This window comes from Anas acuta, chromosome 2 (assembly GCF_963932015.1).
Source record: "Anas acuta chromosome 2, bAnaAcu1.1, whole genome shotgun sequence".
Classification (NCBI taxonomy): domain Eukaryota; kingdom Metazoa; phylum Chordata; class Aves; order Anseriformes; family Anatidae; genus Anas; species Anas acuta.
Window position 1 is genome coordinate 10,116,103 of NC_088980.1, and position 14,965 is coordinate 10,131,067.

The 14,965-nt window shown below is 36.3% G+C and overlaps 1 protein-coding gene across 2 annotated transcripts in view; it reads right to left on the bottom strand.

Annotated features, from left to right (window-relative positions):
- Nucleotides 1–14,965, bottom strand: part of PTPRN2 (protein tyrosine phosphatase receptor type N2) — a 644,732-nt gene that overhangs the window by 419,979 nt on the left and 209,788 nt on the right. For both annotated transcript variants that reach the window (XM_068673455.1, XM_068673456.1), the window contains exon 4: nt 369–486. In XM_068673455.1, the coding sequence (XP_068529556.1) occupies nt 369–486 (118 nt within the window). The remainder of the gene's footprint in view (nt 1–368; nt 487–14,965) is intronic.

Sequence of the window (14,965 nt, forward strand, 5' to 3'; positions counted from 1 at the left end):
GATTAAAATGTTTACTGTACAAGCCTGCCTTTTTAAGCCATTCGTAAGTACAGCTGGCTGAACTGTGACTAGATACTGCATGAACAGGATAAAAGACCTGACGTTTGGTTTTCTGACACCTAAGTTAACAATAGAAGACATATTTTCTTAATCTGATGATAATCATAAGAACAGGACTGAGTATTTTATTTCATTCTATCTGCTGTTTTCCTAATCATGTTTTCAGTACTGTTGTACAACTTGTTTCCTTTTGTCACCTACACAGTATTTTAGTGATGTATTTAACTCAGCTTCTGAACCAATCTGTTTCTCATCATTTCCAAAACCTCCCCAAAACCTACCATGCAAAAACACTGTTGAACACTTACCTTCCTGTATCAGATGCTTCAGATACAAATATATCAGGGTGTCTGTTGTGGATTTTGTGAATGTTTGACAGTTCCTGACCAATAACATGCTGCGTATAATCATCTTTCCAGGTAAAACCTGATAAATAATGAAAAAGACAAACAAATAAACAAAGAAGCAAAACACTGCTTAGTAACTTTAAAGTTTGGCAATAATATGTCCTATATTAACAATATAAAAATAAAATTAAAAAAAGAAAAAAAAAAAAGCTTTATTCAATGTGAATCCAGCAGTGAACAACAGGTTCCTCTCTACTGTAAGAAATTTTATTAATCAAACTTTTCCTAAAATGGAAGGAATAGAAGACATGATGAGATTTTAAAAGATTCTGATTCTTAATAGAATTTTAGCTAGTTACAAATAAGCTTTTATATATATATTTGTATGTTAAAAAAATATATTTGGAAATACCTATGGAGAAGAGTTATCTCACTAGCTAGCTATTAAAAGGCAGAGGGCTTTAAAACTGGATGCTAGTACTCATTGAATAGTTGCTTCCTACAGGTGGTTCCATCACTTCTCCCTCATTCACACCACATTGCCCCTTCTCTTCTCTCTATATATAAAATTACACTTTTACACTATTAAGGAGCTAGTATTGCAGAAGAAATAAGTACTTTGAGTTTTAATCTAAACCATGTGGAGGTCAATTTATGTTATCTTTATTCTTAATGTTGTGACAAAGAACTTTACAGCAAGGGGGAAGTGCAACTATGAAGGCAAATTCCAGTGATTACTTATTAATTACATGCACTGCCAATCTCATGGTAATTACACTTATAATAATGATATAACTCCAAACATAATTGTTATCTGATTTGTAGATTTTAGATGTTGCAGTAACTCTTTAGTTCATAGAACTTGCCCATGCAATTCTCTGTAATTATCTAATAACTAAATATCACATAATTGCAGAGAATTTCTGCTTTTATGCCACGTGCAATAAACCACCACAAAACCCCCGAATGAATATTAATAAAAGTTCCAGATTTGGTGATCCTGCTAATATCTTACTGTAAGAAACTGCCTAAAGAAAAATCCTCTCTAGCTGCAGATGGGAAGGGATGCATCTGGTTGTTAGAACCAGCCTCAGAAGAGGAATTTCTGGCTCAGTCACTATTTCATGCACATGCTATAAACTTCAGCGCCATTCACAGAACAGAACAGAACAGAAGTGTTGGTATAGGCACTCTCTTAGGATGCTGCTAAAGCATCATCAGTCTCAGCAGAACCCAGAACTTGGCCATTTCACTCCTTGCCTGAGTGCTTTATCCAGAGGGCTATTAAAAAAAGGGTTATATTCTTTTTTCTTTTTTTTTTCTTTTTTTTTCCAGGGTATTAAGGTGGTGTTCATTCTCTGTTTACTTAAGCCTGGATTTTAAAAAAGAAGCTTAAACAGGAAATTTGTCCGTTCTGCCAAAGGAGACAGTTGGGAGCATGCAGAAGTAAAATAACTTCAAAATTTATTAGATTTTCAGCCTCAGTGAAGGCCTTTTCCAACCTTAATGATTCTATGATTCTATGAAGTTGGGTGTAAGATTAAACAGGCTGAGGAAATATTCAGACTGTGCAGTTTTAGGGAAAAAAGTTCCCATTTTGGAAAGATATAAGTATACTGCAACACAAAATTCATTTTTTTTCCAGTAATGAAAATAATAATACACAATCTAGAAACAATGTAAGCATGCATGGGATTTAACAAACCAAAAAGTTCTTTGACACCTGCTTTTTGTTCCTTTTCATTGTTTTCTTAAATAAAAATATTACTCAAGTTTATTGAGGAAACACTTCATCTGAAATCATGTCAGATGTTAACGGCTACAGTAGATGATTCCAGACCCTTGGGAGGGTGAAGAATCTCCAAGATATTTTTAGATCTGATTCATCCTTTTCAAATGCAAATCTCACCTTTTCAAATGTGCCATGTAAGTAGATGGATTCAAATCAGTTCACAAATCTCAATCTAAGCCTGCTCAGAACAAGTTCTTATGTGAATACACAAAAATGAGTCACCACGCACCTATGATTATTTTGGCGCAGTGTTATTAAATTTATTTTGGAGGTTTATATATATATGGAGGTTTTTATATATATATTTATATATATATATATATATATATATGTTTCACTTTACTTCTCTGTTGCCTAGCATTACACATTTTTACTAATGTTAAAAATTCATCCAGGAGAAGAAATGTGATAACATTCAAATTTAGAAGTACAACGAATAAGTTCAGATAAAGTACATATATATATATATATAGCTATAAACCCACTATTCTGTGTTTCCAAAATCACTACAGTTTCACTTTGCAACTCTAAGCCAATGCTAGCCTTTTTAAACGTTAAAGATTATTCAGTAATTACTGAAAAGATTGAAGAAAAACACACAGAGCCACTCTCAAGTGTTTTGTTGAAATTAAAGCATGAAAGAATTCATCTGCAGTATCTTCATAAAGATAAGAAATTAATCTCTCTCAGTCCTGAGCAATATATTTAGGAGCAGACGGAGGTGTCAATAGCTAGGTAGGTCTTTATGCCTCCATGAAAGAATGTTTTTGGTAAAAAAGAACAGCAAAGCATTGCACTCCCAATTCTCACTAGTCATAACTGTCTTTTGTTAACTTGGGTGTACTTTCTTTCTCCTGACGCACAATTTTAACATTTTCTCAAAATGTATTTCCAACCAGTACAAGCAAACAGTACTTAACACTGAAAGAGAACATAACTGTAGCATTAAAAGAGCAAACAGATGAAAGAAAAACAGAGTATTTATTATAGAGTTTAAGAAACTAGAATTAAGGGATTATGCCTTCTCAACTGTATCTCCCAGCACTTCTAGCTCAGATAAGAGTCAGAACAACACATGGATGAAAAATGCATGCAAAATCATCAAGAAAATCTCCCCTCTGCAATTGGTGAGCATTGCTGCTCCTTATGCAACTATCTCCAGAACTGCTTCTAAAGCCAGCCTTCTGCCAATCATTTTCCAGCATTGTTTCAGTTACAAAAAAACATCTCTCCCACACACTGAACTCAATAGAATAGCACATTCAAGAATTCTAATACCACGCTGACAGCTGCAATCAAAATTAAGGTTGGGAAGAGGCACATGATGCCATGCGGCGATTTCCTGTCCCCTTTGTCTTCAGCATCACACCTAGTGCCCACTCCCAGCTCATCACCCAGTTATAACAATTTGTCTCCACTGGCTGAGCAGGATCACAGTGGTGCTCTTGTACACACATTACTTCCATGTCACTAACGGGGAGCGGTACGGGGGGACACCCACACCTGCACGTCCTACCTGTGAGTTCTCACAAGCAGACAATGCTGATGCGTGAGCAAGAGAAGGAGACTGGTGGCCACTGAAATGACGCAGATACAAAATTGCTCTCAGCTCAACAGCACTGATAGTTGTGAGTCCCCATGAAAAAAAAAAAAAAAAAGCTATAGGTAGAAACCTTACCCACAAGTAGTTACCCTTCTTGGTAACATAACCCAAAGTCGAATTATTTTCTTGGTTTTTAAATTGAAATTCCGTAACTCCTATTGGGTTAAGTGAAAAATTTGTGATCATGTAGAGGCAGCAAATACAAGACATTAATACCTTTATAAATCCCAACCTGCACATCAAAGACAATGAAAGTACTCCAGATATTATTATCATCAGGGATCTCCCTGGATCTTTTCTTTCCACTGCACAATGACTGTAATTACCAAAAGTTTAAAAATAATAATGAAATTAGCATTGTCTAGGTCCCCATTATGTTCAACGCCATGTCAATGGAGAGTCTAATAATCATTTTATTAATTGAAATGAAATTGAAAGCAAGATAGTGAAGAAAACAGTTTTTACAAATTCACAGTGGCAAAGATAATACTAGCTTCTGCCTCCAAAAGTAAAGTCAAAGTTTTTTTCACATGTATCATACAATTCATTTTTAACTCGCTTCACTGGTTTTGCCACTATATCAATTACAGAGAAATATATAAAAATAATCAACATTCAAATGTCTTTACTTTTCTTGGCTGTTCAATTTTTCTACATAATGGCTTCCTTTCCTGTGGTTTTGAGTCTGTTTTTCATCTTAGAGCAACTTGATGCCTCTGCTTATGTACCTGACCACATCTTTAGTGCCTGCAAATTAATTAGCAACTGTTGAAAACACTCATCTGCTACTTCTCCCTCTTAACTTAATCTAACTCAGAGTTATTGATACAAACAAAATTACTGATACAAAAAAATCTTTATTAATCTGAATGCCTAGGCAAGAAAATGACAGCTTTTTAACTTAGCAAAGCCATTCTGGTGTAAATCAGTATAATTTGATTTAACTCCTTTGCAGCACTAACAGCTCTCAGCACCTGAGGATTTGGCCATGCAAATCTTCCTGCTTGTAGTCCCAAGCAGCCAGCCTGGGTAAGGATGCTCAGGCTGCTCAGGGATCTGCGGGCACTTTCAATGAGACCTGTGCCTGACAGCCTGACGTGATGAGGCTCTTCCAGCTCTCGTGCCACTTCAAATCCAAAATGATTAGTTCTGCATCAATATTTTGGCAACAAAATGATTTTTTACATATCAAGTCCATTCAAAGTGACAGGAGATTATTATATATTGGCAGAAACCTATATACTCAAACCTGATCCTTCTTTGTCAGGAAAATCCCCGTATAAAAGGCCAAAAAACCTCAGAAGTATTCACACTTGAAGCCAGAACATATTATTATTTTTCAATTGTGACATTAATTTTTTTCCACTTTTTGGTTTTATTATCCATTTTGTCCTTGTGCAGCATATGATAAAATAGGTTTTTCTCTGAGCTACCTTCAACTGCTACTTCATTTCAGCCAAGAAACTCTCAGTTGTAGAGCTCAGAGAGTTTCACCCCCCATGCCATGTGTTGCAAATTGTTAATGCCTACTTGAGCTGTCAGAATGTCTGCAGAATTGGGAATGATTGGCTTTCTTCCTTGCTTTCACAACAGACAGGTCAACGTATAGACATGGCTTTCTGCAAGCTGTCTTTCCACATCCTCTAGAGGATCTGCACTTGTTCTCATCCCAGACCTCCATTTTCAGATCTCAAGGACATGGCCAGTAATGTTCACATTTCAGGGCTAAGACAAAATTGCAGCTTTAATACTGAGGTTGGTGTGTGTATTAAAATTCATTCTTTCAATTACTGTTTTTTCTAACTAAGGATGCAGACCACAGATAAAATCTTGATGTATGCCATTACAGTAAATGAAAAATAGAAATACTTCTCAAAGCAATTTTGAGATACAAGTTGCAACAGTAGATTAATGGCAAAAATAATAATAGAGAAGTTAAACCCACTTCTGCACAGTAAAGGTCACTACCAGCTTTCACTATAAGCTATTTTTTGTTGTTGTTGTATCTTTCCCTTTCCCCTTCCATTCCTTTGCAGTAGTGCCGAGTACCACATTCACACTGCTGAGTTTTTTGCCCTCTTTTGGAGCTTCTAGTGGGAGCTTCTCTATAATATGCAAGAATTTCAGTCGCTGAATTCAGCAGCAATTCGCTCACACTCACAAGGCAAAAAGCTTCCACTTGAAAGAACAGATGAAAGGGCTGCCTAAGGATTACAGTTTCAAATTTTCATATATTGTTTTATTATACATAAAAGTGATAATCTCCATAGAATTAAATTACTAGCATGATCTTCTTACAGCCCTGATTTTAATTTACTCTAAGTAACTATCCCAGAAGGTAGAGGGAAGGCTTTTCTCTTCAGTTTTTTGGAATTTCTATTATTTGAAAAAGCCAAATGAGTGCTTCATTTGCCAAGAAGATTATAAAATACTCTCACAGGACTCAGTATGCAATGTTTCCTTACCTTTATTTCATCTCTTGTAGACAGCTACAAATAATTGGTTTATACAAGATAAAGTTTCTAAGTGTTACATAAGATTTTTCTGCCACTAGAGCTGATAGTAATAAAAGAATAATATGATAATGTAAAATATGTCATCTAACTTTCAACTAGAATAGGCTACTTTCCAAAAACTAGAACAGAGTGGATACATGAAAAGGATTTTGCGATCCTTGACATAAATCCCATGCTATCCACTATGTCATATAATCCTCTTCGCAAACTGATGACCCTCAACTTTGAAAGCAGATGGTTCTGTTCACAGGAAATAATTTTAGGAAGATATGCAAAAGGGAACTTCTTTCATGGTTACAATTTTATATTAAAGTTCAGCCTAGAATTAATTCATGGTCAGCTACATCTCTAACTTGAATGGCTCTCCGTGATGTCTAGGCTGTGACATACTTATCAAAAAACAAGTGAATTAATATAGGGTGAGTAAAGGTGCATCTTCTATTCCTCCATTCCCTTCTGCCCCTGGACTATGCTGTCATTTCCTCAATGCTGTTACTCCTTGAAACATTCAAATGTATCCAAAGTAATGATACTAAAATAAAGATGAGCCTGCTTTGCTTGTTTCAGTGAGCTTTGAACCCACCTGGGCCAGCTGACGAACACATCAAAGAGCATGTGAGTATTCCAGATTTATCCCCAAAAGCTTGGCTCTAGCCCTACACTGTGAAACAGCTGCCTTTACCACATTCATCCTCTGCAGTCTGCTATTAAATTACAGAGTGGTGATCTTTCCTTTTTCTGTTAAAATATTGTTTTCTTTTTTTTTTTTTTTGTTTAGTCCTTTCTCCTTCCTTTTTCTTTCTTATTATTCCTTTCCAAGACACCTTACACCACTCTAAACTTCGATTCACCCACCTCATAATGGAAGATCTTTTTCATATGTGGAAATTGGTGGTAATACTAGACCATACAAAGTTAAGAATGGAGATATTGTCCAAATAGTAGTTAACAATGCATATAAAGTCAGCAGCCTTATTTCCCATTTCATTTTTCCCATTTCATTTCATGCTAGCAGTAGGATGACAGCCTTACTGTCATGAAAAATACAGTTCCTGGGGAAGGACTTTTGAAGTGCCTTCAATCTGGGAATTAAAACATCACTTGTAACAAGGCAAAATTGGTCAGAAATGTCCTGGCACTTAAATAAGTATATAAAATTATGTGGCTATACAGGTTACACATATATTAGCAAATTCATCTCAGATCTGCAGTTCTTCATGTATTTTTAAATGCCTCAGAGCAGAACTGTTCTTTCAGATCCTTATAGTGGTTCTCACCCCCATTTCACGTAGCTGCTGAACGCTCACTGATGTCTGTGAAAAATCAGTTTTTGGCTTGCAATTGCACATATATAAAGTCAATATACGGGATTGCAACACTGGGCACTACAGCAATGTCTGCAGCTGCAAATGCATCTTGGCATTTGGTTCTGACATGTCTTTAAGACCAACGTACAGATCGTTGTACAACAGTATAGAGGGAATGTTAGCATGAACCAGACTGAAGACTTCTGCAGTATAATCGTGGTCTGTAACAGTAACGCCTGACATACTTGAAACAATTTCTCTAGCAGAAGCCTTCAGTCTCCTACTCACCGTACACTATCCTGTATCAAAACCAATGCAAATTAAAGGAGAAAAAGATAAATCTTTGATAATTTTAAATGACAGGCAGATGAAACTTCCATAACTCTATGTAGTTTGTGTGAAACTTTATCCTCCGTTTTTCACTTTTACGTCATTTCTCCTGGACTGCAAATTCCTCCAGGAGGAGGTCATATATTGCATGCATTTGTACAGTCTCTTGCTACAGCAATAACAACAGCAATAACAATAATTGTTAGTGTTGGTATTATTATTAATAAAAACACAGCAGTTGAAGAAGTTAGGGTTCCCTCAGGAACCCTGCAAAGACCTTGGTGGCTGAAAGCTGGGGGGGTTTCCAGGACAGTGTGTTAGCCAAGTTGGCTTGCCTGAAGCAAAGACAAGCAATCTGCAGGTAACACTGCTCCCCCAAAAAAAGCTGATTAATGTTCCTCAGGTTTCATTTTGAATTCACCCCATGTATAGAAATGAACCCTATGTGGGTTTATGAAACTCAGGAAGGCAATGTGGCATTTCAGCCTGAAGACTATTCGAATTATCTTCTTTTCTATTCTCTTGTGCACGTAAGCTTTGTGGGTTTAGACCTTCCAACAAATGAACCGCAGGATACAATACACTTTACTGCACATGGGATGTCAGGAATGTTTTTATTTAGGCATTTTTGGCCTGAGCACTTCAGGTCTCTGATTTACAAGCCAGTTACTTTTAACAAATTACTGTACCACATGGCAGCTAAGGAGCAGTCTCTGCACATGTATCTAGCTGATGTCCACAGGTAAAAATGAGATTACTTAACTTATTTTAGCCAACAATGAAAAAAGTTTAGGATAAGAAGCTCTGACCAACATGGTTTACTACCTGATGTACATTTTCCCTCCCTTGTTTCACACAGTTAATACCTCAATGAGCTTTAATAATATTTTTGGACAATTCATGTAGTGCTGATTCACAGATTCACACCAGTGTTCTGTCAGATGCATATAGTCTGATTTCTGGCTCATTCTAGCTCCTTTCCTGCCTTTTGGGATGATCTCTGAATACTTAAAATGTGTGGTGCTTATGAATAAGTTTTTCTATTAACTAAAATATTTACAGTGGAAGAGCTAGACCATAAAGACATGAACTAAAATTTCAATCTTTGTGAGCACAGTTCTAGCTAATGTCCATTCACAATACATCCCTTCAAAAAGTGTCATCATTTTTTTTTCTTGTAACAATCTTATGCATTAATTATATATACAACTATATAAATCTAAATTTAAATGGCATTTACGGAAACTTTGATATTAAAAAAACACCTCAAACATGCCACAATGAAATAACGCTAACTTGAAACATATGAAGGGAATATAACAATCTTAACTTTCTTGAGAGACATTTTACCCCACCAATTTTTAGGTTTTCTTTTGTGTGTTCTATGCTCAACCTGGATATCCTGAAATAGCTCCATGATTATACCACCAAGGTCTATCATTAACTGCACTGTGCTCAAGAAGAACTAGAGAGAACTTGCTCTGGGCAAGGACTGGGCTTTGAGACAGAGCCTGGAGCTGCAGGGAGCCACATGGTGCTAGCACCCACACCAGAGACCAACAGCATGGACATCAGGGGACTGATAGCCTTTGCCTTCTTCCCAATCCACCCTTTAACTTGCAACATGACACCAACCCAGTGACTCACTTCTCTGTTTGCAAAATGAATATACCACAGCACAATTTCAGGGGTTAACATTGTACTGTGCATTGCAAGCTCTTTCAGGTACCACAGAGCTGCACTGGCGTAAACAAGAAGTGGTGTGAAAAATGGGGTCCACCAGGAGCTGTGGCGATGTGTCATTAACTGAGCAGCAGGTAGTTGCTTTTTTCTTCACTTCGATGTGTTTCCACTACTTAAGGACTAGCAACTACAATCAAGAAAGTGAATGCATTTTCAAAAATACCATTAATTCCAGAAATTTGTCCATCAGTAGTTCTGAATGGCATACAAAGCAGCAAACCTCCTTTGGAGCAAACAATGAAGTGAAACAGCAATAACATTAAAGCATTTCAAAAACATTGGTGGTGTAGCTTATATTTATCTCTTTCACTTAGTATTGTTACAGAAGATAAGTCTTCTGATCAGTGGCTGCTAGCATTAAGAAATAGTGATATGTTTCTAGATAATTGAGTACTACCTATTACCATACTTTTGATGTGGTGGAACATTCATGCGCCTTGTTTTCCACTTCCTCAGGGTATCCTGGCTAAATGTCACATGCATTTTTCTCCCACATTAAGAAAACAAAGCCTGCATATTAATTCTTTTTTTAAGAGAGGTGTAAACGTAATAAGAAGGGAATATTGATTATTCGTCTACAAACTACTCCAACAGGCACATATAAATAATACTGGAAAATGTAATGCACCCTTAATTATCAACAGTGCTACCCTCTGTTTATAAGTCATGACAGATGAAACTTGCAGCAATTAATCTGATTGCTGTGATAGCAGTTTAAGCTAATTCACAACAAAAGATGCAAAGTAAAAAGCAAGCTATTGCACATATTTTAAAAACATATTGTTATTTAATGTAAGACCTGTGTTTTATTGACCAGATCACTGCTCCTTAGTAATGAAATTATGAACAAATGTCCCTGCAAAGGTATTTGAGAGTTGAGGTGTCCAAGAGCTCCATGAAGTCCTCCTTAGCTGTTCCCAGTACAACACTGGAAACACAAAGAATTGCCCTTCTCTCATTCCAAAATGCTTGTGGTTTGTAGCCCAGAAAAACTGCCTAGAAAATGTTTGTTATCACCGCCCCCAAAGGAACAAATGTTGGAAAGGAAAGTGCAACGAGTGAATAAACAGCTGAAAGTGTCCTGTTTCACTCATTTACTTGCTACAAACCTAGCCTTCAACTCATGTTCCCTGTTCTCAGCACCTCACACTGTGCTAGCAGCTGCAAACAGAATATTCTCTTTTCTTAGGAAACAACTGTTTTATTTTACACTTCATGACTACTTATTTCAAAGAGTAAACCAGAATCTGGGATTGATTTGTTTTACTTACTACAGCCAATAAAATATAAACATGGGGCATCACAAATTCAACAAGCTACTGTTAATTTGCTATTCCTACTTTCCATTGACTTCTCTCTCTATATATGTATGATAAACTACATTTATAGATTTTACTCTACTACTGTTAGATGACATAGGAAAGAACATACTTCCTTCTGTCAATTACTTCTTAACTAAATGCCAAAGGTTCAAACATAAAAACAGAATAATTCTGTCCTGGCGACCACATAAGACTGTCTTTTGCACATCACATTATACTTAGCAGTATGTCGGGTTTGATTCTTTTTTCTATACACAGTATCAGGGCATGCCCTTGAATCTTTTACATTTGTAAAAGATGCATTCAGATCTAAATGTATTCAGTGTTTCTCAGAAAGATAATTTTTGATCATCTTATTTACTTGAAAGTACATTAAAATTGGTCAAAATTCAAAGACTACAGCAAAGATACTCCTATGTTGAATTGATATGTAGTCACAAACAATCAAGTTTCTCTTTCCTCACCCATTCTGTATTTAAAAACTGCTGCCAGGGTGACAGCAAAGTTTCTATACCTTGTGTGTGTGCGATGTTTTGTATTTACTGTGATCTCGCCTTACAGCCAAAGCTATGTAAGATCGTCTCCCAGCTGGTCCAGTAGAAGTGCTGCAGCGCAGGCAGCACTCAGCAAATATCACCACTGCCGAGGCACCTCCATAGCACAGAGCAATGGATGGACACGGGAGCTTCTTCTCCAGCACTGCTGGGGACATTCAGCCAGAGGGACCCAGCATAGCCACCACTCAGCCACTGCACAGCCTTGGGTGGCATGGGGCTTCACAGGGGGATAGATGGAAACTCGTGTAATTACTGACAAAGCCAAATCTGGCCCTTTCCAGCTTTTCCCACACTACCTGGCCTTGTGTTGTTAACAGGATTGGGAAGCCATATGAAATGTTTCTATTACTCCTGTGATCATTTGCATTAAAGTCAAGTTACACAAATGTGGCAGTGCAAATGAGAATCCTAATAGTTGTAAATTGTATTTCCTTCCAGTGTAAGTTCTTCAAATGCCACTGAAGCATTGCAAAGCACTTTTGTTAAAACAAAAGTTAGACTCAGGAAAGAGTCTACTTCAACTTCTGTTGAAGAATTATGATTCAGTTGTCTCTTGCTACTACTCAAACATCCTCATGCATACATCCCTCTCCTATTACTCTTTGCATTATTTTTGTTAGCCAGGGAAAGTTTCCCTTATACAGTTTTGACAATTCCATGTTTAATTTGTCTTCATTTCCTTGTGTCCTTAATAACACTATGTAGGCAGCAGATGTCAAGTCCTTCCAAGTGGAATGAAGCAGAAGTGAACTCACATCCCTAATAAATTGTTTATTGAATATTTATTTTTACTTGGATGACAAACCGCTAGTGAATCCGCTGGTGGTAAAGCCCATGCTTACATGCTACAGCACAACATTTATTGAAGCAACTATTCTAGACAAATCTATATTGCATTTATAAATCTTCAAAACAAGCCCTAGTAAATGTCACTTCTTCTTAAATGCTCGGCAGAATCAATGACAAGTGATGCTGTCTTTGCCCTTGAAGAATTCGTGTGTTTGGATCTCAGTCCAAATTCTAAATTCCTTGTTCAGAAATACGTGGTGTAAACACACATGCAATGTACCAGAAGTGTTGAAGAAAGAAAGGAAAAGTTACTCTAAATGAATAGGCTGAATCCAAACAGAAAAGCTTGTCTATTGTTTTTCTTCCACAATCCCTACAAAGTAGCCTACAAGAGCCATTTGCTTATTTCCCTTTGGCACCGAAATATTTTCCTGTGGTCTTCCACATGCAAAAGCAAACAGCTGTTTCTGACGTGTTTTTATGATCATACTAGGTACCTCCTGAAAGGCACCTAATAAATATCAAGACCTTTCACCTAGGTATATAGCACAACCTAGAGAAATGTTTTTCTATGGAAAGCATTGCAGCTTCTTCATTTTCCAGCAGTTTTTGTAGCAGCCATTTTCTTGAAAAACCTATACTTGTTTCACTCCCAAATGTTGCTGGACATGTTAATTAAACAGAAATTAGTCAGCAAAGTTTGCTACAGAAATGACGTTTTAATGGTAGATGAAATCTTGGGGAGATATTGATAAAATATAAAATGAAATTGAAAACAAAAAAAAAGAACACACATCGATTCAAGTAAAGATCTTCTGGTTATTGTTAGAAAAAGTCATCATAGTCAAAAAAATAAATTAGTCTCCACCTATTGACAGCTGCCAAGCTACTAACTGTCCTAGAATAGAAAACTGGCTTTGAAATGTGAATAGTTAAAAAGCAAACAAGAAAAAACAGCCAAATAGTGACAGTGTGCAAAAAATGACTGCCCAAGCACACATTCAGGAAAACAGGACAAAAGAATTATGAGATACGTTGTTACTTTTTATTCCCTTGTTGAAAAAAGCACATTCACCAAAATAAATAAATAAACAAAATAATACCCATCCCCCCCCCCCAAATATAAATCTAGTTCTAATCCTTTATACTTATATTTGAAAGACACTCAGGTCAAATGAATAACCTAAGTCAGCAATTTTACTCTATTTAGTAAAATCCCTCAGGACAGTGTGTGGTAGCTGGTATGAAGATGTTTATTGTGCTCTATGAGAATTTAGAAAATGTGATTATTACATTACTGCATATTTTTATTATAAATAAAAAATAAAGGCACTTCTTTTATAATTTAAATTCTTATCTACATGCATTGATATGTAAAGCTTATAAAAACTCTTAAGCATGCACTCTTCTTTTTCTTCTATTTCCTGTACACCTTGTTAAATAGTTATTTTAATGAAACAAAAGCAGATATTTTGGATCTTTGCAGAAGAGATGGATTACATGGCAGCCATTAAATAGCAGCAAAAGCATCACACATTACAGAACATTTCCAAACTTGTAATGCAGAGAGTCTTTCTTTTCAACCACCAACCCTGAAGATATCTCAATTAATAGAAGGAAAGATTCCAGCCCTCTTGTTTGAAACTTGCTGAAAGCCAGGTGTGAAGGTGCTGGAAAGTTGCCCTTTTGCCAATTCTTCTGGCTTTATGACAATGAAGTGAGAAGCTGCTGGAAGCAACAAATGATTCTCTGTAACTATCTTTTCAGTCTTTGTGGCTCTAATCCCATATCTTTAACTGATGGCCATGATTTGTAATAATTTGGGTGACTTTTTAATGTTCCCTAAGTGCAATGAATTAATAAGGGTTAGAACAAGGCTTGAGGAAAAAAAATGTGACCTGTTTATAGTATGGAATTCAATGAAATCTAAGTAAGATACAATTTCCTGTTTAGTTCTTCCTTCTCCTCATTGTGTCTCCCTACAAAATGTTTAGGATTGTATAATGGAGATGAAGTATGACAGGTCCCTAATCTGCAAAACAATTGAAAAATGTTATTTTCTGCAGAGACAATCCCACATTCATCTGCTGCCTGATTTACAGTTTCCATCTGGACAGTTGGCAGTCACTCACAGCAGCTCAGGCTACCTCAAAACATAGCACAGAGACTTTGGTGAACTCTGATTTAGATACTTAGTAAGGAAAGAACAAGTTCTTACTAAAATTACTTCTAGGTATACTAATCAAATGAACAGTGGTTTTATTTCCATTTTTCCAAAAACAAAAAGGAAGAAAACCACTTGAAAGCTGAAATTATAATCACGGTAAATTTATTGTTCCCTGAATCCCTCAATTCAGTGTGACAAGCAGACAGGTTTAGTCCATTCATTTCTTCTCTGTAACTTTTCTGTCTAGAAATAGATCTAATTAAGATGGTTTTCAAAAAATAAAAGAAAAAATAAAATCACATGACTAAGAGAAAAAGGCAGTATTTCCAGAAACATCATTTCATTAGGGATGTTTTCCCAGCATCATTGTTCTCCCCACCGCACAAGAAAATGGAAGAGCAGGCACCTTCTCCTCTTCCTCTTTCTGTTACC